A 23482-nucleotide genomic window follows, 5' to 3' on the forward strand; every position below is an offset into this window, starting at 1 on the left:
CCTGGCGTGCAGGTGGGGATGTGGAGTGCTCTGGGCAGGGACGGGGCTGGGGGTGCTCTGCGGCAGGGGTGGGTTTGGGGGTGTCCCAGGACAGGAGTAGGGATGGGAGGTGTTTTGGGCAGGGGTGGGACTGTGGGGTGCTCTGGGGCTGTGGGGTGGGTTTGGGGGTGTCCCAGGACAGGGATAGGGATGGGAGGTGTTTTGGGCAGGGGTGGGACTGTGGGGTGCCCTGGGGCTGTGGGCTGCCCTGGCTCAGGGGAGGTCCAGGCTGTGGGGTGCTCTGGGGTGGAGATGGGGCCATGGGGTGCCCGGGGCAGGGCTGGGGCTGGGCTGCGTGTGCACCAGGGCCGCGGGGTGCCCATGCCGGTTGTGGGGGTGCCCGTGCTCGATGACTGGGTGCCCGCGCCCGTTGTGGGGGTGCCCGTGCCCTCTCTGGGGGTGCCCGTGCCCGCTGCGGGGTCCCGCCCGCGCTCACCGCCGCAGGGACACGTAGTACTGGGTGATGAAGTCCCGGGCCAGCTCCAGCAGCTCCTCGGGCGGTCGCGTCCCCTCGGGGGTGGGGGCGGGCAGCGGCCGCGGCAGCACCAGCGAGCCCAGGCAGCGCAGCCCCGAGCAGGGCAGCTCCTGGGGGCACCGGCTGAGCCCCCGTCCCGGCGTCCCCTCCCGCACCCTGCCCCGCCCGCGTCTGTCACCCACGAACCTGCAGCCCAGCCCTGCCGCCGACCGCCCCCCATCTGCCTCCTGTCCCGCAGCCCCCCAGTGCGCAAACCCAACCTGCACCGCCGTCCCCTGCCGCTATCCCTGCCCTCCACCCGCCTTTTCCCTTCAGCCTTACACCCTGCTCCCGTGTCCCCGTGTCCCCGTGCCCCTACTCCCGTGCCCCTATGCCCATGTCCCCATGCCTGTGTCCCCACTCCCGTGCCCCCTAGCTGCACACCCCGCTCCCGTGCCCCCCAGCCATGCCCGTGCCCCCCAGCCGCTCCCGTGCCCCCCAGCCATGCCCGTGCCCCCCAGCCGCTCCCGTACCCCCCAGCCATGCCCATGCCCCGTACCTGTCCCGCCGTGGCACACAGCGTGTCGTAGCTGATGCTCCCGGTCTCCCAGTTCTTCAGGCGGGCGAAGCGGGGCGGCTCGGCCGGGGAAGAGGGCACAGGGCTGTGGGGGGGACACGGGGCACCCCTGAGAGCTGCCCGGGCACGGGGGGCCCAGCCGGGGGTGTCGGGAGGCTCGGGGAACAACGCGTGCCCCGCTCCGTACTTGCTCCCGCGGCTCGGGCACCGCGACCCCTCGGTGCGGGATGGGAGGGCACCGGGGAGGGGAGCGGGGCCTGGGCTGTGGCGGGGACAGCGGGGCAGGGCCGGGGGCTCCCCCAGCATCTGGTGCTGCTGGGGGTCCCGATGCACCCCCGCGGGATGGGGAGCGGCAGGGGATGGAGGGCAGGGGATGGGGAGGCTCAGAGGATGGGGGGGCCTCGGAGCGGGGGCCACAGGCTGGGGGGCTGAGCTGGGGGGATCAGGGGGTACGGGGATCAGGGGACGGGGGCTGAGCTGGGAAGTGAGGGAATGGGAGATCAGGATATGGGGGGCTGAGCTGGGGGCGTCAGGGGGTGCGGGGTCAGGGGATGAGGGCTGAGCTGAGGGGCTCAGGGGGTGAGGGGAACAGGAGACGGGGGATCAGGGGGTGCGGGGATTCAGGGGACAGGGGAACAGGAGATGGGGGGCTGATCTGGGAAGTGAGGGAATGGCAGATCAGGATATGGGGGGCTGAGTCGGAGGGGTCAGGAGTTGAGGGGTCAGAGGGCGGAGGGGGCGCGGGGCGTTCCTGGCCCTCGTGTGAGCGCGAACAATGGCCATGAGTCACAGCGGGCTCCGGGCCACCGCGGGGGGGGGACACGACACGCCCCCGTCCCATGCCCGTCCCTTCCGAGCCCCTCCGAGCCGTGGGATCCCCGCGCCTCCATCCCCACTGCGCCCTACAGACCCCTCCCCAAATGTCCCCCATGTGCCCCCAGATGCCGCTCGGCCCAGCGCAGCCCCGCGGGTCCCCGGGCCATGCCGTGGGACAGGGGACACTGTCACGACGCCTCGGGCAGCGGGCACAGCGCTCTGCTGCCGGCGGGCTCCGTGTTCTGCCCCAGTGCCCCACGCCAGCCACCCCACCGGGGAATCAGGGACACCTCCACCGTGGGGACACCTCTATGGCCGGGACACCTCCATGGCGGGGACACCCCTACAGCAGGGACACCTCCATGGCCGGGACACCCCCACGGCCGGGACATCCCCACGGCCGGGACACCTCCATGGCGGGGACACCCATACAGCAGGGACACCTCTGCGGCCGGGACATCCCCACTGCAGGGACACCTCCATGGCCGGGACACCTCCACGGCCGGGACACCCATACAGCAGGGACACCTCCATGGCCAGGACACCTCCATGGCGGGGACATCCCCACAGCAGGGACACCTCCGTGGCGGGGACATCCCCACGGCCGGGACACCTCTGCGGCCGGGACACCTCCATGGCCGGGACACCTCCACGGCCGGGACACCCATACAGCAGGGACACCTCCATGGCCAGGACACCTCCATGGCGGGGACATCCCCACAGCAGGGACACCTCCATGGCCGGGACATCCCCACGGCCGGGACATCCCCACGGCCGGGACACGTCTCCGGTGGGCTCGGGCCATGTGCGAAGGTCCCCGCGAGCGAGGAGGGGTCCCCGCCGAGGCTCGGAGCTGCGGCAGGTGAGTGCCGGTGCCCCACGGCCCCGTCCGTCCTTCCCAGCCCGCTCTCCCCGTCCCACCCGGGCTCCTACCTGGGGGGCTCGGTGACAGCGGCGGGGGCGGCGGGGCCGGGGGGGTCCTCGGGCGCGGGGCCGCGCGGGCGCGAGCAGAGGCCGAGGCCGGGGCAGGCGCGGGGGGCTCCGGGCAGGACCCCCGGCAGGTTCCCCATCGCGGCCCCTCTGAGCCGGGAGCGGCCGCTTCCCGCTTCCTACTGCCCGGGGAAGTGGTGACGAGGCCGTGACGCCCCCGCCCCGCACACAATGGGCACCGCCACCGCCACCGTCACCGCCGCGCGGCTGGGACACACCGGGGACCCCGCGGGGGCAGAGGAACCCCATCTGCCCCGGGCCCCTGGCATGTGGCCGTGGGGAGGGAGCGATGGCACCCGGAGAGGGGACACGGGGGGGACATGGCCCTTGGGGGACTTAGGAACACACATGGCACCCGGGGGGGACATGGAGCTGGGGGGGACATGGAGCTGAGGGGGATATATGGCACTGGGGGGGATATATGGCACTGGGAGGATATATGGCACTGGGGGGATATATGGCGCTGGGGGGGATGTATGGAATTGGGGGGATATATGGTCCTGGGGGGATATATGGCACTGGGGGGATATATGGACTTGGGGGGGATATAGGGCACTGGGGGACACATGGCACCTAGGGGGGACACAGCACTGGGGGGGACATGGAACTGGGGGGGTATATATGGCATTGGGGGGATATATGGCACTGGGGGGGATATATGGCACTGGGGGAGACGCATGGCACCCAGAGGGGGGACACAGCACTGAAGAGGACATGGCACCCGCGGGGACATGGAACTGGGGACACACACGTGGCGCCAGGGGAACGCACACATGGCGCCGGGGCGGACATGGCCCCCTGGGGACACAGCGATGGCACCCACAGCGCTCATGGGGGACGCACAGCAGCCCTTGGGGGGCCGCGGTGGTGGCAGGGACCCCCACCCTGGCCACTGCAGGACACTGTACCCCCCCCACACACACCTTTTCACCGGGGCCGGGGGGTCCCGGGCCGCCCCCAGGCCCCCGGCCGTGGGGCGGATGTCCTGCGGGACCCCCCCACTTCCCGCTGCTTCCACCCAGTTCCGGCCATTGACGCGCTGGGCGCTGCCGGGGACCCCCGGGTCAGCGCCCCTGGGGGAGCCAGCCGGGGCTGGGGGGGCTGCGCCCCGCGACCCTCGGGGGGCCCTGGGAACCCGCGAGGGTGGGGCGGGCCCACCCCAGCTGCGGGCGGGGAGGGTCCTGCGGTGACCCCGGAGTGGGGCGGGGGTCGCGGGGGTCGCGGGGCGGGGGTCCGGGACGGGGGCGCTGTTGGGGTGCGGGGGTGCAGGGGGTGCCGGGTCCCCCGAATCCCGGCGGGAGAGACCCCCGGCGGCCGAGGAGGGGCGCAGCCCGCGGCTCACGCAGCGACGGGAAACCGCGCCCGGTGCCGGCCCGGCGGTTCCTTCCTGCGGGGGAGAGCGGGGCGGGGGCACCGGGAGGCGCGGGGCGGCCCCGGGGCACGGCGCGGGGGCACGGCCGGGCCGGGGGCGCCGCAGGGACCCGCACGGGGCGCGGTTCCATCACCGTGGGGCGGGCCGGGCCTGTCGGTCACGGCAGAGCGCCCACCGAGCGGATCGCCCGCCCTGCCCGGGGGCGGGACTGGCCTCGGGTGGGCGGGGGTGATGGGGGTCAGGCCTTGAGCCCCCCCAGCTCCCCCCGCCCCACAGCCCCTCCAAATCCACAGCGCCCCCCGTGCCTCGGCCTCGTCCAGCCCCACAGACCCACCGTACCCCACAGAGCCTACAGCTCCCCCCGTACCCCACAGAGCCTCCGTACCCCATAGACCGCCCCGCACCCCGCAGACCCCCGCACCCCACAGAGCCTACAGCTCCCCCGGTAGCCCACAGAGCCTCCGTACCCCATAGACCTCCCCGCACCCCGCAGACCCCCGTACCCCACAGAGTCTACAGCTCCCCCGGTAGCCCACAGCCCCCCCGTACCCCACAGCCCCCCCCCCATACCCCACAGCCCCCCCTGTACCCCACAGAAACCCCCCGTACCCCACAGACCCCCGCACCCCACAGACCCCCGTACCCCACAGAAACCCCCCGTACCCCACAGAACCCGCCCGTACCCCACAGCCCCCCCCGTACCCCACAGACCCCCGTACCCCACAGAAACCCCTATACCCCACAGAAACCCCCCCTACCCCACAGACCCCTGTACCCCACAGAAACCCCCCCTACCCCACAGTCCCCCCGTACCCCACAGCCCCCCCGCACCCCACAAACCCCTCCGCACCCCACAGCCCCTCCCCGTACCCCACAGAACCCGCCCGTACCCCACAGCCCCCCGCCCGGCTCGGCTCAGCCCCGCTTGTTCTGCTCTGTCCGGTCACGTTTGTTCGGACCTGGTCGGTCTCGTCAGCCCAGTGGATCCATTTGTGTCCGGTCGGTCCATTCGGGTCCGGTGGGTCCCGGTCGGTCCGTTCGGTCCATTCACGCCCGTTCGGGTCCGGTCGGGTCCGGTCCTGGCACTGAGAGCCGCTCGCAGCCGGTCGGTCCAGCCGCACAGGTCGGGACCGGCCGGTTCCGGTCGGGTCCGGTTGGCGGAGCCAGCCCAGCCGGTTCCGTCCGTCTGTTCGGGCCCGTTCGGGTCCGGTTGGTCCGTTCGGGTCCGGTCACCCCGGCCGGTCCGCGGAGCCATTTTCAGCACCTGGGACAGAGACCGGGAGCATCCGGGGCAGCGCCGGGCTGGGAGGAGACCGGGAGCGGGCTGGAACGGAGCGGAACCGGCACCGGAACTGGGGCTGGACGGGGCTCTGACCGGGACCGACACCAGGGCCGGAACACAACTGGGACCAGATTGGGCTGACGTGGGACTGGGATCAGCACTGGGACCAGAACCGTGGTTGGGACGGGGATTGGTCTGGAGTGGGACGGCGCTGAGACCCAGACTGGGCTGGGGCCGATCTCTGACTGCGACTGGGACCGGGACTGGGCCAGAAACGGACTGGGAGTGAACTGGGATTGCACTGGACTGTGAAGGAACTGGACTGGTCTGGAAGTGGACAGGGCTGGAGTTTGAACTGGGACTGGGACTTGGACTGGACTGGAACTGAGATTTGGACTGGATGGAGACTGGTACTGGGACCAGACTGGACTGGGTCTGGCCTAGAAAGAAGACTGGGATTAGGATTTAACCGGGACTGTGACTAGACTGGGACTGGGACCACAACTGGACAGGACAGGGACTGGATGAGGTCTGGGCCGAGACTGGGATGGGACAGGACTGGGAGTGGGACAGAACTAGGACTGCAACAGAGACTAGAAGTAGGATTGGATAGAGATCAGGATTAGGCTGGGATCGGGCCTAGGGCAAGGGCTGGTCTGGGGCTGGTACTGGGGCTGATGCTGGAACCAGCCTGGGAAGAGGGTTAGGCTGGGCCGGGATGGCAGGACTGGGGCGGGAGGCTCCCCCAGACCCAGCTGGGGCTGTGCCGGGAAGCTCTGCTGCAGCCCCACGTGGCCCCGTGTCGCTGTGTCCCACTGTCCCTGTGTCCCACTGTCCTGTGTGCCAACGTCCCCATATCTCGCTGTCCCAGTGTCACGGCATCCCACTGCGCTTTATTCTGGTGTCTTGGTGTCTAAATGTACCCATGTCCGTGTGTCCCAGTGTCCCGATGTCCTGGTGACCCAGTGTCCCCATGTCCCTGTGTCCCCATGTCCCGGTGTCCCCAGGTGTCCCCATGTCCTCGTGTCCCCGTGTCCCACCTGTCCGGGTGCGTGGCCCCGTTGCAGAGCGGCGCTGTGACCGGAGCGTTCCCCGGGGGTCGCGGGGCGTTGCGGGGAACCGGGGAGGGGGCGTGGCCCGGCGCCGGTGGGCGTGGCCGTGGCGGGGCGTGGCCAAGGGCGCGCTGGGCGCCCCCGGGCGGGGCGGGGCGGGGGTCCCGGGCCCCCCCGCGGCCATTGGCTGCGCCCGCGCTGGCCCCGCCCCGGCCCCGCTGTCAACACGCAGCGCCCGCCGCGCCCGCGGGGCCGGGCCGGGCCGGGCCGAGCGCAGGGACCCGCCCGAACCGAACCGAACCGAACCGAACCGAACCGAACCGAACCGAACCGAACCGAACCGAGCCGAACAGAGCCGAACCGAGCCGGACTCAGCCCGCCCGAGCCGGGCCGCGCCGCGCCCGAGCGCAGCCGAACGGGGCCGAGCCGAGCCGAGCCGAGCCCGGCCGAACCCAGTGCAGCCGAGCACAGCCGAACCCGGCCGAACCGCGCCGAACCCAGCCGAGCCCTCCCGAGCTCAGCCGAACCGGGCCGGGCCGAGCCGACCCAGCCGAACCGACCCGACCCGAACCGGAGCGGAGCGGGCCGAACCCCGCCGCACCGAACCGGCCGAGCCCGGCTCAGCCCGGCCGTTCCGAGCGGAGCCGAGCCGTTGCGACCTGTTCCGAGCGGCGGCGAGCGCGCGGGGCGGGTCCCGGTCCCCCCCGGCCGCTCCGTGACTAAATAAGGCCGATGGCGCGGCGCGCACCGGGCGGGTAGCGCGGGGGGGCTCGGCCCCGCCGCCCCCTCCGGCTCCCGCCCCGGACCCCCCCGGCCCCGCAGCGCCGCCGCACCGGGGCGGGCGGGGGCCGGCCGCGGGCCGGGAGGGCCCCCCCGGTGCCGGTGCCGGGGCCGGGCCCCCCCGAGCGGCGCCGTCCTTGGCTCAAGGGCAGCGGGACCCCCCGCGGCGCGGGGCCCCCCCGGGCCGGCCCCCCCGCCCCGCCGGCGCTGCCCATGGGCCCGGCACGATGCCGGTGCGGCGGGGGCACGTCGCCCCCCAGAACACCTTCCTGGACACCATCATCCGCAAGTTCGAGGGGCAGAGTGAGTGGGGGGCGCCGGGGGCACCGGGAGCGGGGCTGGGGGGGGCGAGGGGGATCCGCGCGGGGGGAGGAGATCGGGAGACACCGGGAGATACCGGGGAGCACCCGGCGGGGCGCGCAGCGGGGGCACTCTGGCCCTGGGTGGGTTTGAGGTGGCGGGGACCAGCCCGGCAGGAGGGACCCTGCTCGCCCTGGCGTCCCCGAGTCCCCAGCTCGGGTGGGCTTGCGGTGACGGGGACAGCCCTGGCTGGCGGGGGGTTCCTGCCCGCCCTGACCCCCAGCGGCCCCGGCTCTGCGCTGCCAGAGCTGGGCCTTCCCCAGTCCGCGAGGTGTGCGGCCCCCAGCACCCGCTCAGGCTGCTGTGGGGCTGGGGGTCCCCCTGGCTGTGCCCCCCACACTGCCCAGCAGCTGCTGCAGGGCGGCCTGGCAGAGTGGGGGCTCCGGGAGACTGAAAATCGGGGGGTTCCTCTGGGGTCAGGCCCTGGGCACCCCCGGGCTGGAGACAGGGCAGGGATGTGGGGGGATGCTGCCCCTGGGTCGGGCTGGGGGTGTCACCTGCTGGGGACAGGCTGTGCTCGGGGGGCTGGCCTGGCTGAGCCGCTGCCCTCACGGTGGGGTGCTGGGGGTCCCCGGGTCCCCGTGGTAGTGGTGTCCCTGAGGGGTCTCTGCAGTTGTGGGGGTCCCCGTGGTGATGAGGGCGTCCCAGAGTCCCTGCTGTTGTGGGGTTCCTGTGAGGTGTCTGTAGCTCTTGGGGGGTCCCTGCTCTTGGGGGGTTCCTGTGAGGTGTCTGTAGCTCTTGGGGGGTCCTGCTGTTGTGGGGTTCCTGTGAGGTAGCTCTGTCTGTAGCTCTTGGGGGGTCCCTGCCGTGCTGGGAGCCCCCGGGTCCCCGTGGTTCTGGGGTCCCTGTGATTCGGGGATCCCAGCGGTTCTGGGGTCCCCACGGTGGTGATGGCACCAGCTTGGGGGGGTCCCTGGGGAGCGAGCAGGATGATTCACGGCCTGGTGTCCCTGGGAAATCCAGAGCCGTGGGTGGGTGGGTGAAGGGACCCCCACTCCGGCCTGACCCTGTCCCTGCGCCCCCCTGTCCCTGCAGGCCGCAAGTTCATCATCGGGAACGCGCGAGTGGAGAACTGCGCCGTGATCTACTGCAACGAGGGCTTCTGCCGGCTCTGCGGGTACTCGCGGGCCGAGGTGATGCAGCAGCCCAGCACCTGCGACTTCCTGCACGGGCCCCGCACGCAGCGCCGCGCCGCCGCCCAGATCGCACAGGCGCTGCTGGGCGCCGAGGAGCGCAAGGTGGAGATCTGCTTCTACCGCAAGGATGGTACGGAGCCGGGGCACAGCGGGCACAGCGGGGACAGCGGGGACAGCGGGGACAGGAGGCTGCGCTGGGCACCGCGGCAAGGGGGGCACTGGCACCCCGGGGGCCTGCGCTGGGACAGGGGCACCGGGACACGGCTGGGTGGCCGGAGCTGTGGGCACAGGGACGCGGCTGGGTGGCCGGAGCTGTGGGCACAGGGACGCGGCTGGGTGGCCGGAGCTGTGGGCACAGGGACACGGCTGCGTGTCAGGAGCTGTGGGCACACGTGGGGACCCAGGGGACCCTGGCAGCCCCGGGGGCTCGCAGCACTCTCCAGCCCCGTGGTGGCTCCCAGCAGGGTGCGAGCCTGGCCCTGGTGGCTCCAGATGGGCACCAGCCCCCTGTGAGCCCTCAGCCCCTCCTGGTGCCACGGTGGCCGCCAGGCGGGCCCAGGGAGCCACCACGTGTCGTGGGTCCGGGGTTGTGGGGTGCAGTGATCCCCACAAACAGGGATGCAGGGGGCTGTGTCACCTGGAGGGGGCTGAGCTGGTGTCACAGTGCCACCATCCCCGCGGGGTTGTGTGGAGCACCCTGGCAGGTGCCATCCCGGGGTCTTGGTGCCATCCGGGGTCCCTGTGCCATCCCGGGGTCCCTGTGTTGTGTGGAGCACCCTGGCAGGTGCCATCCGGGGTCCCTGTGCCATCCCGGGTCCCTGTGTTGTGTGGAGCACCCTGGCAGGTGCCATCCGGGGTCCCTGTGCCATCCCGGGTCCCCGTGCCCCCAGAGCCCGGGCAGGGCTGGCTCCCCGCCTCGCTAGTGCCGGTGCTTCCCCTCGGCGTGGCCCCGTGCCAGTGCCAGGTGTCCCGGCTGTCACCACAGCTGTCCCGGCTCCGGGCACACGGCCCCGGTTCCGGTGCTGGAGTAAACAAAGCCGGTGCCAGCTGCCGGCGTGGCCCCGGGTGCCCTGTGGGGTGGGCTGGGGGCCCTGGCACCCCCACCCTGCTGCGCGGCTGTGCCTGGCACGGCCCTGTGCCCCTCGGACTGTGCGGTGCCAGGGCTCTGGGGCACGGGGGGACACAGTGCCCCCCTGGAGCCGCGTTGTGCCCTCGTTAGGGTGACACCGCTCGGCCTGCCAGGTGCCACCGGGCTGGGGGAAAGGGGGCTCGTGCCTGGGGCCTTCCCCGGGTCCCCAGAGACCTCGACACCCCCTGAGCAGCGTGGAGGTCTCACCCCTTACCAGCCCCCCTGTGCTGCCAGGGAGAGGAGGGACAGGGGGCTCCCAGGAGTGGTGAGGGGTCCCTGCCCCTGCCAGCCCTTGGGACCCTCTGTGGGGCCCATGGGGAGGTGTGGTGGGGCTCTGGGGTGCTCTGGGAGCCCCCACCGGGACAGGGACAGTCCATGGGGTCCGTCTGTCCCTCGGGATGGGGAGGGACCCTTGGCAGTGAGTTGGGTCTGGGGGTCCTGGTGCTGCGGGGGTGCCGGGCCTGGGGGTGCAGTGGTGCCACCGTGGGGGTCTCCTCCCCATGGTACCAGCCCCGGTGTGAGGGTGCCGGCCCTGGGGCTGCAGTGGTGCCACCGTGGGGGTCTCCTCCCCAGGGTCCCAGCCCCGGTGTGGGGGTGCTGGGGGCTCCCCTCACTGCGCTAGCCCCCCAGGCTCGGTGGGGCCGGGGCGTTGCTGCCGTGCCTCCGGCACACCCGGTGCCCCCGGTGTCGCTGCCATCCCTCGGGACCGTGCTGTGGCGGCCTGCAGCCCCCGCCCCGCGCCCCCGGGGAGTGCCGGTGCCCGGTGCCGTGTGCCGCTGGCTGGGGCCGCGCTGGGGCCGCGCTGGAGCCGCTCTGGAGCCCTGGAGCCGCCGCGGCTCCGCGCTGCTGCTGCTGCAGCCATTTGTCTTGCGGACGTGTTGTTTACGGTGCCAGGGACGCGCCGGGGTCACGGCGCCCGTGGGGCACCTGTGTCCCCGCAGGGACACCGCAGGGACACCGCAGGGACACCGCAGGGACCGCGGGCTGCCCGGGGACAGGGAGGGGGCACCGGGACCCCCAGGTGCCTTTGGGGACCCCCACCCCCGGTGTCGGTGCGGGGCGGGAGCGCCAGGGGCTGAATGGGGGCCCTGTCACTGTGACACCTCGGGGTGCGGGGTCCCCCCTGTGCCATGGGGGTGTCCCCAGCCTGGCTGCGGGCCTGGGGGTGCAGGTGGCTCCTGGTGCGGGGGTGCGGGTCCCAGGGCAGGGGTGCAGTAAGGGGGAGTAGGGATGGGGGAGCAGGGATGGGGGGCCAGGGGAGTCCCTCCGCTTTAGGGGTCACGGGGAGCACTGGGGGTGCTGGAGGTGCAGTGTGGGGGTGCGGGGGGATTTGGGGTACGGCTCTGGAGGTCGGCAGTGCGCTTAGGGTGAGGGGGGCAAGGGGGGCGGTTCCCATTGCAGGGGGGTACCCCTGTGCCCCTGCGGTCCCCCCGTGCCCCCTGTGCCCCCCCACGGGCAGCTGGGCCGGAGCTCTCGGCCCCGGGGCCCCAAGGCTCCTGCGGGGGCGGATGGAGCCGCAGCGATCCCGGTTCGATGGCGCAAATCCCCTCACAGCGCTGGCTCTGCCAGGACCCCGCGGCCGCCCCGTGCCCCCCCCGTGCCACCCCGTGCTGGCCCGCGGCCCCGCGTGCGTCAGGGAATCCCCCCGCCGCGGGCACGGGAGCGGGGACGGTGCCAGCTGGCACCCGCCGTGCCAGGCGGCCGGGCCCGGTGCCAGCCGGGGGGACACCGTCTGCGGGACTCGGTGCTCGGCGCCACCCGCGTGTCCCCCGGCGCCTCCCGCCCGCGTGCCCTCAGGGTGAGGGGTGCCGGGGGCAGCAGGATGCCCCCCCGTCCCCCAGAGGCTGCCCCGGGCTGCCCCCAGCACCCCGAATCCCCCCCGAATCCCGCCCCCAGCTGTGGCACCGGATTAACGCCACAGCTGTTAACGAGTTCTGAGCGGATTAACCCTGCGCGGCACCCCCGGAGCCCCCCCGGAGCCCCCCCGGCGCCGCTGCCCACGCACGGAAACGCCACGGAATTGGGGGGAGAAAGGGGCACCCGCCCTCCCGTGCCTCAGTTTCCCCCCGCGGTGGGGTCAGCGCTGGGGGCAGGCAGGGGTGATACCGGGGGGGCAGGAGGGGGTGCCCAGCAGGGATGTTCGGGGCCAGGCGGGGGTCCCTCCCGGGTGGCAGTGCCGCCCCCCATGTCGCTGTGCCCCCTCCCCGCAGGCAGCTCCTTCCCGTGCCTGGTGGACGTGGTGCCGGTGAAGAACGAGGATGGCACCGTCATCATGTTCATCCTCAACTTCGAGGCCGTGAGGGAGCCTGAGCCCGGGGAGGCCCCGACCCCCAGCACCAACCACTGGGTCACCCCGGCCCCCTGGGGGCCTGCAGGTACGGGGACACCGGGGACAGGACACCGGGTCAGCCCAGGTATGGGGACACAGGGACACCGGGTCAGCCCCAGGTATGGGGACACAGGGACACCGGGTCACCCCCAGGTGTGGGGACACAGGGACACCGGGTCAGCCCCCCGGAATGGGGACACAGGGACACCGGGTCACACCCTCCTGGGTTCCTGCAGGGACAATGGGGTCAGTGCCACCGGGCCGGTGTCAGCCCATGTCCTGCTGACCCCGTGTCCAAGGTGTTGCTTTGGGGCACATGGGGACAGCGGCAGCACCGTGGGGAGGGGGTCAGACCCTGCCCCCGGCCCCAGCCCTGTCCCTCTCAGGATGCAGCCGGTCCCTGCGGCTGGAGCAGCCCCGGGTGGGGGTGTGGAGCTGCTCCTGTCCCTGTCCCTGTCCCTGTCCCAGCCCAGTGTGACCCAGCCCTGCCCCTGGGGTGCAGCCGCTCCCTGCGGCTGGAGCAGCCCCGGGTGGGGGTTTGGAGCTGCCCCTGCCCCTGTCCCAGCTCCGGTGTGACCCAGCCCTGCCCCTGGGGTACAGCCGGTCCCTGCGGCTGGAGCAGCCCCGGGTGGGGGTGTGGAGCTGCTCCTGTCCCTGTCCCTGTCCCAGCCCCGGTGTGACCCAGCCCTGCCCCTGGGGTACAGCCGGTCCCTGCGGCTGAGGCAGCCCCGGGTGGGGGTTTGGAGCTGCTCCTGCTCCTGCCCCTGTCCCAGCCCAGTGTAACCCCCCTCTGTCCCCCCCAGGTCGCAGCCGCTCCCTGCGGCTGAAGCTGCTGGCGCTCACGGGCAGCCGCCAGTCGCTGCCCCCCGAGCCCCCCGAGCCCCCGGACGTGGTGGTCGTGGACCCGGGGCTCACGGACCCGCTGGCCCCGGAGCCCGGCGCGCCCGCCAGCGACTCGGGCCCCGAGGACGCCTCCTCGTCGCTGGAGGCCGGGGACCGCGCCGAGGACGAGGCGGCGCTGATGGGGGACCCCGAGCCGCCGGTGCCGCAGCCGTCCCCGCGGGCCGAGCGCCTGGCGCTGGCCTTCGCCAACCACAGCCTGGCCCGGAGCCGCTCCCGGGAGCGCCGGTCCCGAGAGAGCCTCCGCAGCCTCCGCCGGGCCTCCTCCGTCGATGACATCGAGGCCATGAAGGGCGACGGGGACAAGCGCTGCCACAGCCGCCACGCCAGCGCCAGCGCCGGCACCGGCCTGCACCGCGGCTCCAGCACCGGTACGGGCACGGGACACGGGGACAGCCACCGGGGAGGGGACACGGGGACAGCCAGAGGGGCTGGGGACACGGGGCAGCCACAGCCAGGGACCCTGGTGACCCCCATCCCACCGCCCCACAGCAGGGGCTGGGGACCCCCTCCCCATGACCCCAGACCCTCCTGGCCCATCCCGCAGCCCCCTGAGCCACAGGGTGCAGTCACCCTGGGAATCCCCTCGGGAGTCACCTCGTTGGCCCCAGAGCTCGTTAAGGGTAATAGGATAAGGGACAATTATTGTAATGCCATTAAAGGTAACTGAGAGCAGCTCTGCAGGTCCCTGGGGGGCCTGGTGGCACACGGGCTGGTGGCACAGGGGCTGGTGACATACGACTGGGGGTCTGTGTCCGCCCTGGGGCTCCACCTGCCCTGGGACCCCCAGCCCTGGGAGCTGTGGGATCCCCCCAGGGGGCCATGGGACCCCTGCCCCCGGAGCCCAGGGGAGCTGTGGGACCCCTGCCCCCGGAGCCCAGGGAGCTGTGGGACCCCTGCCCGGGAGCCCTGGGAGCTGTGGGACCCCTGCCCCCGGAGCCCAGGGGAGCTGTGGGACCCCTGCCCCCGGAGCCCAGGGAGCTGTGGGACCCCTGCCCGGGAGCCCAGGGAGCTGTGGGACCCCTGCCCGGGAGCCCAGGGAGCTGTGGGACCCCTGCCCCCGGAGCCCTGGGAGCTGTGGGACCCCTGCCCGGGAGCCCAGGGAGCTGTGGGACCCCTGCCCCCGGAGCCCTGGGAGCTGTGGGACCCCTGCCCGGGAGCCCTGGGAGCTGTGGGACCCCTGCCCGGGAGCCCAGGGAGCTGTGGGACCCCTGCCCCCGGAGCCCTGGGAGCTGTGGGACCCCTGCCCCCGGAGCCCAGGGAGCCCAGGGAGCTGTGGGACCCCTGCCCTCGGAGCCCAGGGAGCTGTGGGACCCCTGCCCTCGGAGCCCAGGGAGCTGTGGGACCCCTGCCCCCGGAGCCCAGGGAGCTGTGGGACCCCTGCCCTCGGAGCCCAGGGAGCTGTGGGACCCCTGCCCGGGAGCCCAGGGAGCTGTGGGACCCCTGCCCCGGAGCCCTGGGAGCTGTGGGATCCCCCCAGGGGCCATGGGACCCCTGCCCGGGAGCCCTGGGAGCTGTGGGACCCCTGCCTGGCAGCCCTGGAAGCTGTGGGACCCCTGCCCGGGAGCCCAGGGAGCCCAGGGAGCTGTGGGACCCCTGCCCCCGGAGCCCAGGGAGCCCTGGGAGCTGTGGGACCCCTGCCTGGCAGCCCTGGAAGCTGTGGGACCCCTGCCCGGGAGCCCAGGGAGCTGTGGGACCCCTGCCCCGCGGATCCCGGCTCTGTGCCGCGGTGACAGTCCCCCGCCGTGTGACAGCCCGGTGCCCGTGTGTCCGCCTGCAGGCGCCGTGGCCGCCGTGCGCAGCGCGCTGCTCAACTCCACGTCGGACTCGGACCTGGCGCGGTTCCGGGCCATCGGCCGCATCCCGCAGATCACCCTCAACTTCATGGACCTGCAGCCGGGGGGGCTCCTGGCGCCGCCCCCCGCCCCCCGGCCCATCATCGCCCCCACCAAGCTGCGCGACCGCACCCACAATGTCACCGAGAAGGTCACTCAGGTGAGACCCGCACGGGGGACAGGTCACACAGGTGACACAGGTGACACGGCTGAGCCCCGCGGGCTGTGGAGGGCCCCGGCGTCGGGGGGAGCTGACCGGGTGATGCTGGAGGTGATGCCAGAGGTGGCCAAGTGGTGACAAAGGTTAGTGGGGAATGCCAGGTGTTGCTGGAGATGGCCAGGTGCCACCAGGTGCCGCCAGGTGCCCAGGAGGTGCCAGAGGTGGCACATGGTGCAGACGCGGCTGGGCTGTACCGAGGTGTTCGGTGTTCGGGCAGTTTAAGTGATGGCGTGGCCAGGCTGTGCCAGGATGGCCCAGCAGTGACAAAGTGTCCGAGCCGTGACAAGATGTGCAGGCAGTGCTGGGGGTGACCGAGCGGTGCCAGAAGTGACCGAGTGGTGCCAGAAATGTCCGAGTGGTGCCAAAGTGTCCGGGTGGTGCCAAAGTGACCGGGCAGTGCCAAGGTGGCTCAGTGGTGCTGGGGGGACTGGCCGGGTGTCGTGACCGTGGTGTTCTGGGGCGGTGGGTGCCGTGGCCGGGGGCAGCCGTGTCTGGGACAGCCCCTGCGGCGCTCCCAGCGGGATGCAGGGGGCAGACACTCCCCGGTGCCCTTGTGGCCCTGGTCCCGGTGCCATTGTGCCGTAGGACCCCCTGGACCCGGTGCCGTTGTGCCCCTCACCGCGCTGCCCCCGGCCCCGGTGCCGTGCCTGCCGGGTGCCGTTGTGCCCCTGCCCCGGTGCCGTGCCTGCCGGGTGCCGTTGTGCCCCCGGCCCCGGTGCCGTGCCTGCCGGGTGCCGTTGTGCCCCGGCCCCGGTGCCGTGCCTGCCGGGTGCCGTTGTGCCCCGGCCCCGGTGCCGTGCCTGCCGGGTGCCAGGCGCTGGCGGCCGCCGCTAATCCGCGGCCCGTTGTGTAACCGCCATCTGCCGCGGGAGCAGGAGGCGCCGCTTAATTACACCCTCATTTCCCTCCGCTAATGATCCGGGGGGGCCGGCGGGCCCGGGCATCCCCGGAGGGCCGTGCGGGGTGGGGACCGCTGCCAGTCCCGCCCCGCGGTGTCCCCGGGGTCCCCGGCAGCTGGCGGGGGACGGAGCAGCCCCGGGGCATCTGCCCGGCCCCCCCGGGCCCCCCGGCCCCGCACCTGCCCGCACACGTGAGGGGCCCCGTGGGGACCCCCGCTCCCACCCCGAGCTCCGGGCCGGGCTCCCGCGCCGGTGCTGGGGCAGCCGCAGGGCCCTCGGTGGGGCGGGGGGACCCTTCTGGGGGCTGGAGGGACCCTTCTGTGGGTGGCACCCCCCTCACTCCGCATCCCCGTCCCCCCAGCTCCTGGCGGAACCTCTCGGTTGCCCCGGCCGTGGTTAATTGTGCCGCCAGGGTGACGCTGCGCTCCCGCTTCGCCGCCGCTGCCACGGGGCCAGGAGGGGACACGGCTGCGGTCACCGGGCCGGGCCGTGCCCCCGGCACGGCGGGGGAGCCTCGGGGGAACGGGGGGCACGGACACGGGGACCATGGGGCTGTCCCCCGAGGGCACGGCTCGGCCCCTCGGGTCGGTGCCTCTGGGGACAGCGTGTCCCTGCAGCGGCACCGTGATTCACCCGCGGGGCCGGAGCCAAGCGCCCGTCAAGGTCACCGCGCTCTGGGTGACAGTGACAGGGGCCTGGTGTGGCCGTGACACCCCCAGGGCTCATGGGAGCCCCGGGAACTCCTGCTCCGTTCTGGAGGGGATCCCTGCGTGGGGCAGGATCGGGCGGGGGGACCCCAGCCCCACTCAGGGTGGGTGGGGAGCCGGCGGTGCCACCAGCCAGCCGTGTCACTGGGGCATCGCTGGCTCTTGGGGACAGCGGGCTGGGGACACCAGGGACCCCCCCAGTGCAGACGAGTCCTGCCGACCCCGGCCCCGCTGCCCCCCGGGTCCCTCGCGTCGGGGCTGGGGGTGCGCAGCCGTGGGGCAGTGCCAGGGCTGGGCAGCGGCCAGGGACACGGGGACACGGGGACACCGTGAATCAGCCGGGGCTGCCAGGGCCAGCTCACCGCTACCGTCACTGTCCGTGTCCCCGTCACTGTCCGTGTCCCCACCACCGCTGTCCCCGTGCCCGTCATCCCCGTCCCCGTGCCAATCCTCTGTGCCAGCGCTGTGCCGGTCACGCTTCGGGGATCCCTCCCGGATCCTGGGGTGCCGCAGGGGGTGCCGGTGCGGCAGGCGGGGAGCGCGCCGGTTCCGCGGCCCCCCCCGTGCCCCGCCGCGCCCCGGAGCCCCCGCGGGGCCGTTCCGGGCGCTCCCGGTCCCTCCCCCGGGGAGTGGCGAGGGCTGCGCCGGGGGGGCCCGGCGGGGGCGAGCGGCGGGGAGGGCTCGGGGGGTCCCGCCCCGCTCCATCTGCCGCGCGCGGGGCCGGGGGGGCGCGGGGACCCCCGAGCGCGGCCATGGCCCCGGCGCGGCGCGACAGCGGGGAGCGCCCCGAGCGCCCCGACGGGGAGCGGCGGGAGCGGGTCCGCCGCGCCGTGCGCGTCTCCAGCCTGGTGGCACAGGAGGTACGGGCGGGCGGGCGGGCGGGGGTCTCACCGGGAGGAGAGCGGGACCCCCGGTTTGTACGGGCGCGCGTGGGCTCGGGCTCCGGGGGCGGGGGACACCGGGGGTCCTGGGGGGCGGCTCTGGAGGGGTCGGGGGGCTCTGGGAGGGTCCCCCCGCCGCGGGATCGCGGTTCCGTTGTCGCTTCACCGTGCGCGGGCACGGGGGTGTCCCCATGGCGGGACGGAGGGCACGGGGCGCTGGGACAGCGGTGGGCGCTGCGGGCGGCTCCGGGGGGCTCCGAGGGTCCCCCCGCGGTGGGAACGGGGTCCCGCTGGCGTCCCATGGCACAGGGCACGGGGGTGTCCCCGTGCCGGGATGGGGGACTGGGGAGCGGGCACCGGGAAGCGCGGCCGGGGTGTTGGGATGGGTTTGGGGGTTCCGGGATTCGGGGATGGGTGTCCCCCCGAGGCGGGAACGGGGACCCGCAATTTATCCTGCCGTGGGGGTGCGGGGTGTCCCCACGCCGGGCTGGGGGTCACGGAGCGGGGGCTGGCGCTGGGGGTCGCAGCAGCGGCCCTGAGGGGCTGCGGGGGGCTGGGGGTCCCGAGGGGGGCCTGGGGAAGCGGCTCCTGCGGCTCATCCCGCCCTCAGGGGCTGTGGGGTACCGGGGGTGCCCCCTGCTCGGAGTGGGGGGCGCTGGCGGTTCCGGAGGGCGGCCATGGGGGTCCAGGGCGATCTGAGGCCCCCCAGTGCCCCCCGGGGCTTGGGGCCATAACCCCCCCATGGGTCCCCACTGCCCACCTGGTGCCTCGGCCGGGCCCGGAGCTGTGTCCCGCTGTGCCGTGGTGGCTGCGGTGTGCCGAGGAGACACGGCTTGTGGGTCCTATGGCCTCTGCTGTGTCCCAGGTGGTCCCCAGGCGGTCCCCAGCGTGTCCCAAGTGGTCCCTGGCGTGTCCTCGGTGGTCCCCAGCGTGTCCCAGGCGGTCCCCAGCGTGTCCCAGGGGGTCCCCAGCGTGTCCCAGGTGTCCCCAGGGTGTCTCTGGCGGTCCCCAGGGTGTCCTCGGTGGTCCCTAGCGTGTCCAGGCGGTCCCCAGCGTGTCCAGGCGGTCCCCAGCGTGTCCCAGGTGTCCCCAGGGTGTCCTCGGTGGTCCCCAGCGTGTCCCTGGCGGTCCCCAAAGTGTCCCAGGCGGTCCCCAGCGTGTCCCAGGTGTCCCCAGCGTGTCCCTGGCGGTCCCCAGGGTGTCCCAGGCGCTGGCAGCCGTTCCCTTTAGGGGCGGGTGTGGGTCAGTGCCAGCGTCACCGGGCCGGGGTTCGGGGCCGGGGCGGGCGCACCGCCCCCAGGGCCGTCCCCCCGTCCCCCAGGGCCGTCCCCCTGTCGCGGGCCCGTCCCCCGCCGTGCCACGGGTGCCAGAGGCTGCGGGTGCCGGTGTCGCTGCCCGCCCGGGCGGCCCCGTGTGCCCCGTGCCCATGTCGGGGGGTCCCGAGGGGGCTGCGACGCCGCAGCTCGGCGCCGTGAGTACCCGGTGGCACCGGGGATGGGATGGGGGGGGCCCCAGCGCGGGGTGTCTGTGTCGGGGTGTCTCCTGTGCGGGGTGTCCCCACGCTGCTCTGGTGTCACCTGGCGATGGCTGGCACTGCCCTGGCCGTGCCCACCCCGGGTGACAGCTCTCAGGTGGGGACGTGGGGGTCAGTGTCCCCCTGGCTGGGGGTGTCCCCGGGCCCTCAGGGGAGGTCTGGGGGTCTTGGGCCCTGGCGGGGCATTGGGTGGGTGCCAGGGCCTGCTTAGGGCAGCGATGGGGTGCCCAGGGAGGTGTGGGGTGCCTGCCAGGGCTGATGTTGGGTGCCTGTGGGTGCTGGTACTCGCTGGGGCAGGATTTGGGGCTCTGTGGCTGAGGGGTCCCTATGGGGCAGGATTTGGGGCTCTGTGGCTGAGGGGTCTCTATGGGGCAGGATTTGGGGCTCTGGGACTGTGGGGTCCCTATGGGGCAGGATTTGGGGCTCTGTGGCTGAGGGGTCCCTGCCAGGGCAGGTGTTGGGGTCCCTGCCGGGTGCTGGGGGTCCCTGCTGGGGGGCCCGGGGGGGAGCAGGGACAGGGCAGTGACAGAGGGGGTGATGGTGCCCTGGGGGGGGCAGGGGGCTCAGTCAGGGTCTCGGGGGGCTCTCGGGGGTGCAGCCTGTCCCTGCCCCTGTCCCGTTGGGTATTTGGGGTGCAGCCTGCCCCTGTTTCTGTCCCGTTCGATATTTGGGGTGCAGCCTGTCCCCGCCCCTGTCCCGTTCGGTATTTGGGGTGCAGCCTGTCCCTGCCCCTCTCCCGTTGGGTATTTGGGGTGCCGCCTGCCCCCGTCCCTGTCCCGTTGGGTATTTGGGGTGCCGCCTGCCCCTCTTTCTGTCCCGTTGGGTATTTGGGGTGCCTCCTGCCCCTCTTTCTGTCCCGTTGGGTATTTGGGGTGCCGCCTGCCCCCGCCCCTGTCCCGGCCCGTATTTGGGGTGCAGCCTGCCCCCGCCCCTGTCCCGTTGGGTATTTGGGGTGCCCCCGCCCCCGTTTCTGTCCCGTTGGGTATTTGGGGTGCCCCCTGCCCCTGTTTCTGTCCCGTTGGGTATTTGGGGTGCCCCCTGCCCCTGCCCCTCTCCCGTTGGGTATTTGGGGTGCAGCCTGTCCCTCTTTCTGTCCCGTTGGGTATTTGGGGTGCCGCCTGCCCCTGTCCCTGTCCCGTTGGATATTTGGGGTGCCCCCTGCCCCCGCCCCTGTCCCGTTGGATATTTGGGGTGCCCCCTGCCCCTATCCCTCTCCCGTTGGGTATTTGGGGTGCCGCCTGCCCCCGCCCCTGTCCCGTTGGGTATTTGGGGTGCCGCCTGCCCCCGCCCCTGTCCCGGCCCGTATTTGGGGTGCCGCCTGCCCCCGCCCCTGTCCCGGCCCGTATTTGGGGTGCCCGTGGGCGCAGGTGTCTGGGTCGCGGCAGGTGCGGCGCCGGCTGTCCCGGGGGGTGGCGGTGTCACCGCAGGTGTCGGGGACGCGTCACCGGGGCGGGACGTGTCGCCGCGTGTTGCCGAACGTGTCACCGGCGCCGCCGCCATCTGTGTCACCGTGACTGACGGGTGGCGGGGCGGGGGGGTGGCACCGGGCCCGGGGGTCGCGATATCACCGCATATCGGCTCCGTGCCGACATACGCACCGGGGATGGGGGTCCCACCTGGGCTTGGGGTGTCCCCAACCCCTCTTCATGGCACCCCCGACCCTGCTGGCAGGGGAGGGGCTGGGGGCTGTCCTGTGGATGGGGACACGCTGGGCTGGGGGCTGTCCCTGTGGATGGGGACACGCTGGGCTGGGGATTGTCCCCGTGTCTGGGGGACACGCTGGGCTGCGGGCTGCCCCGCCATTTGGGGGGCTGGAGACCCCACGGCTGGGGTCAGGGGGACTCCGCGTGTCCCCCGTCCGTTCGGGGGGCTGGCACGGGGAGGGGGTGCCAGGACAGTGCCTCGGCCTCGCTGGGACCCCCGGGAAGGGGCACGGGCTGCTCTGGGGGTGCTGAGCCGCTGCAGGGCGCATTCTGAGGGGGTTACAAGTGCACCTGTGGGGCCCATGCTGGGGGTATATTTTGGGGGGCTCTGGGCTACCCTCCCCATGGGGGCCACAGGGATGGAGCGGGGGTTCCGGGGTCTCTCCCCGCAGACGGCAGGACCCCCCCCGGCCCCGGAGCCCTGCGCGGCCCCCGCCCCCCGCGCCGCAGGCCGGGATTTGTCCCACTTTGCCGCGGCAGCTGCGATAAATTTAGCGGCAGGAGCGGCTGGTGGCTGGAAACGCCCCCCGCCCCTCCCCCGCTGTGTGTGCCCCCCCCCCCGTGCCCGCCCCTCCCCCGCTGTGCCCCCCCCCACCCTGTGCCCTCCCCTCCCTCCGGGCCGGCACAGCCAGGGGGGCTCCGCACTCGGGGCTGGGGTCCCCCCCCAGGGGACACCCCCGGGCACTCGGGGCTGGGGTCCCCCCTCGGGACACCCCCGGGCACTCGAGGTTGGGGTCCCCCCTCGGGGACACCCCCGGGCTCTCGGGGCTGGGGTCCCCCCTCGGGACACCCCCGGGCTCCCTGCTGGCACCGGGACGGGGGCTCTGTGCCCCGGTACCTGTCACCCCCCGTGTCCCCAGGGCCCCGTGGCGCCCGTGTCACCCCCGGGCCTCGGGCGGTGTCGGGGTGCAGCCCCCCAGGGGGGGGCTGGGAGCGGGGACCCCCGCACGCAGGGCCCGGGTGGCCGCGTCCCTCTGTCACACGGTGCGTGGGGACACGGGTGGCAGCGGGAATCCCCCGCGTGGGGGTGGCGGCTGTGACGCAGGAGCTGCCGTGTGTCCCAGTGCTGTCATCGCGTGTCACCGCGTGTCCCGGCGCTGTCACCGCCGCGTGTCCCAGTGCCATCGCTCCGTGTCCCCAGCGCTGTGTGCCTGTGTCACTGCGTGTCACCGCGTGTCCCGGTGCCATCACAGTGTGTCCCTGGCGTTGTGTGCCCGTGTCACTGCGTGTCACCGCGTGTCCCGGTGCCATCACAGTGTGTCCCTGGCGTTGTGTGCCCGTGTCACCGCGTGTCCTGGTGCCATCACCCCGTGCCCCAGCAGTGTCGCCGTGTGTCCCACCACCCGTGGCCGTTCCCCACGAGGCCACTGCGGCTGGTGGCCCTGGGGACAGAGGTGACGAGGCCCGTGTCCCGGGGGGTGTGTGGCAGTGGGGGACATGGATGGGAGCGGTATCCTGGCCTATGGACACCGCACGGCTGAGGGACATCCCCGCCGTGTCCCCGCCGTGTCCCTGTCGCGAGTGTGCCCGTGACGCCCTGCTGGTTGCCATGGGCAGCGCTGTCCCGCACACCTGGGGCAGGTGGGGGTGCCCAGGGGGTGCCAGGGGCTGCCAGGGGCTGTGACTGTCGCACCCGGTGCCGCGCCGCCCGAGGGCGCGCCCGGCCGCAGCGCTGTCCCCGCGCTGTCCCCGCGGGCGGGGGGCCCGGGGGGCGCTGGGGGGTCGGGGGGGCCGGGGGGGCAGCCCTGGCCGTGGCCGTGGCGGCGGCAGCGGAGCAGCCTGGGAAAATTTCCGCCCCAATAATTCCTGTCGGCTCCGGCGGAGCGCGGCTGGCGCACGGCGCGGGGGCTCCCCATCGCCGCCGGGGGTCCCCATCGCCGCCGGGGGTCCCCGCTCCCGCCGGGGGTCCCGGGCACGCCATGGGCGCGGGGCCGGCCCGGGGGGCTCCCCGGCAGCCCCGGGCCGGCGCGGGCTGACCCCGCCGCCCCGTGCCGAGGATGCTGCCCGCGCTCCTGCAGCTGCTGCAGGAGTTGCCGGGCGCGTCCCCCGCGCCCCCCCGGGCCGGGCCGCCCCCCGGGCCCTGCCCCATGCCCGGGGTCCCGCTCTGCAGCGCCTGCCTGGGGCTCCGCCGCGATGGCACCGGGCGCCGACCGCAGGAGCAGGTACCGGTACCGCCCTCCCCGCGCCCCCCGACCCGGCCGCTGGGGCGGGGGTGCCGCGGGGTGGGAGGGGGGCTCTGCGCCCTCCCCAGCCCCGGCGGGGGCCGCGGGGGCCGCGTCCGCGTCCTCGGCGCGGCTCGGGAGGGTTCGGGGCTTACATAAAGCTCTGGCTCTGCGTGACGGGGGCACCCCGGACCCCCAGGGTCCCCTCGGGGGCAGGGGGATGGCAGCCATCCCCTCCCGGGGCTGCGGCACCAGATGGAGCCCCGCGATGGGCCTGGGGGGGCGAGGGGACCCCCGGGGGGACAGGGGCACCGTGACCCCCCTG

General features: G+C 73.9%; 2 protein-coding genes across 5 annotated transcripts in view; both read left to right on the forward strand.

Moving 5' to 3' along the window:
- Positions 1-3666: 3666 nt before the first annotated feature.
- LOC131089723 (basic proline-rich protein-like) lies at positions 3667-7301 on the forward strand. Its single transcript, XM_058034598.1, has 5 exons — positions 3667-4466; positions 4525-4775; positions 4826-4963; positions 5051-5134; positions 6598-7301. Exons 1-5 carry the CDS (start codon positions 3667-3669, stop codon positions 7299-7301), a joined length of 1977 nt encoding a protein of 658 aa, XP_057890581.1.
- Positions 7302-7589: 288 nt separating this feature from the next.
- The window catches only part of KCNH2 (potassium voltage-gated channel subfamily H member 2), a 31916-nt gene continuing 16023 nt past the window's right edge, over positions 7590-23482 (forward strand). For all 4 annotated transcript variants that reach the window (XM_058045388.1, XM_058045363.1, XM_058045371.1 and 1 more), the window contains exons 1-5: positions 7590-7665; positions 8758-8988; positions 12198-12362; positions 13120-13587; positions 14997-15211. In XM_058045388.1, the coding sequence (XP_057901371.1) occupies positions 7590-7665; positions 8758-8988; positions 12198-12362; positions 13120-13587; positions 14997-15211 (1155 nt within the window). The remainder of the gene's footprint in view (positions 7666-8757; positions 8989-12197; positions 12363-13119; positions 13588-14996; positions 15212-23482) is intronic.

Source organism: Melospiza georgiana, chromosome 1, assembly GCF_028018845.1.
Source record: "Melospiza georgiana isolate bMelGeo1 chromosome 1, bMelGeo1.pri, whole genome shotgun sequence".
Classification (NCBI taxonomy): domain Eukaryota; kingdom Metazoa; phylum Chordata; class Aves; order Passeriformes; family Passerellidae; genus Melospiza; species Melospiza georgiana.

Coding starts and splice junctions, on each gene's coding strand:
- LOC131089723 (XM_058034598.1), top strand. CDS start 3,667: ATGGCCCCCTGGGGACACAGCGATGGCACCCACAGCGCTCATGGGGGA. Junction 4,467..4,524: donor GGGGGCGGGACTGGCCTCGG/GTGGGCGGGGGT, acceptor CCCGCCCCACAG/CCCCTCCAAATCCACAGCGC. Junction 5,135..6,597: donor GTACCCCACAGAACCCGCCC/GTACCCCACAGC, acceptor GCCCCGTTGCAG/AGCGGCGCTGTGACCGGAGC.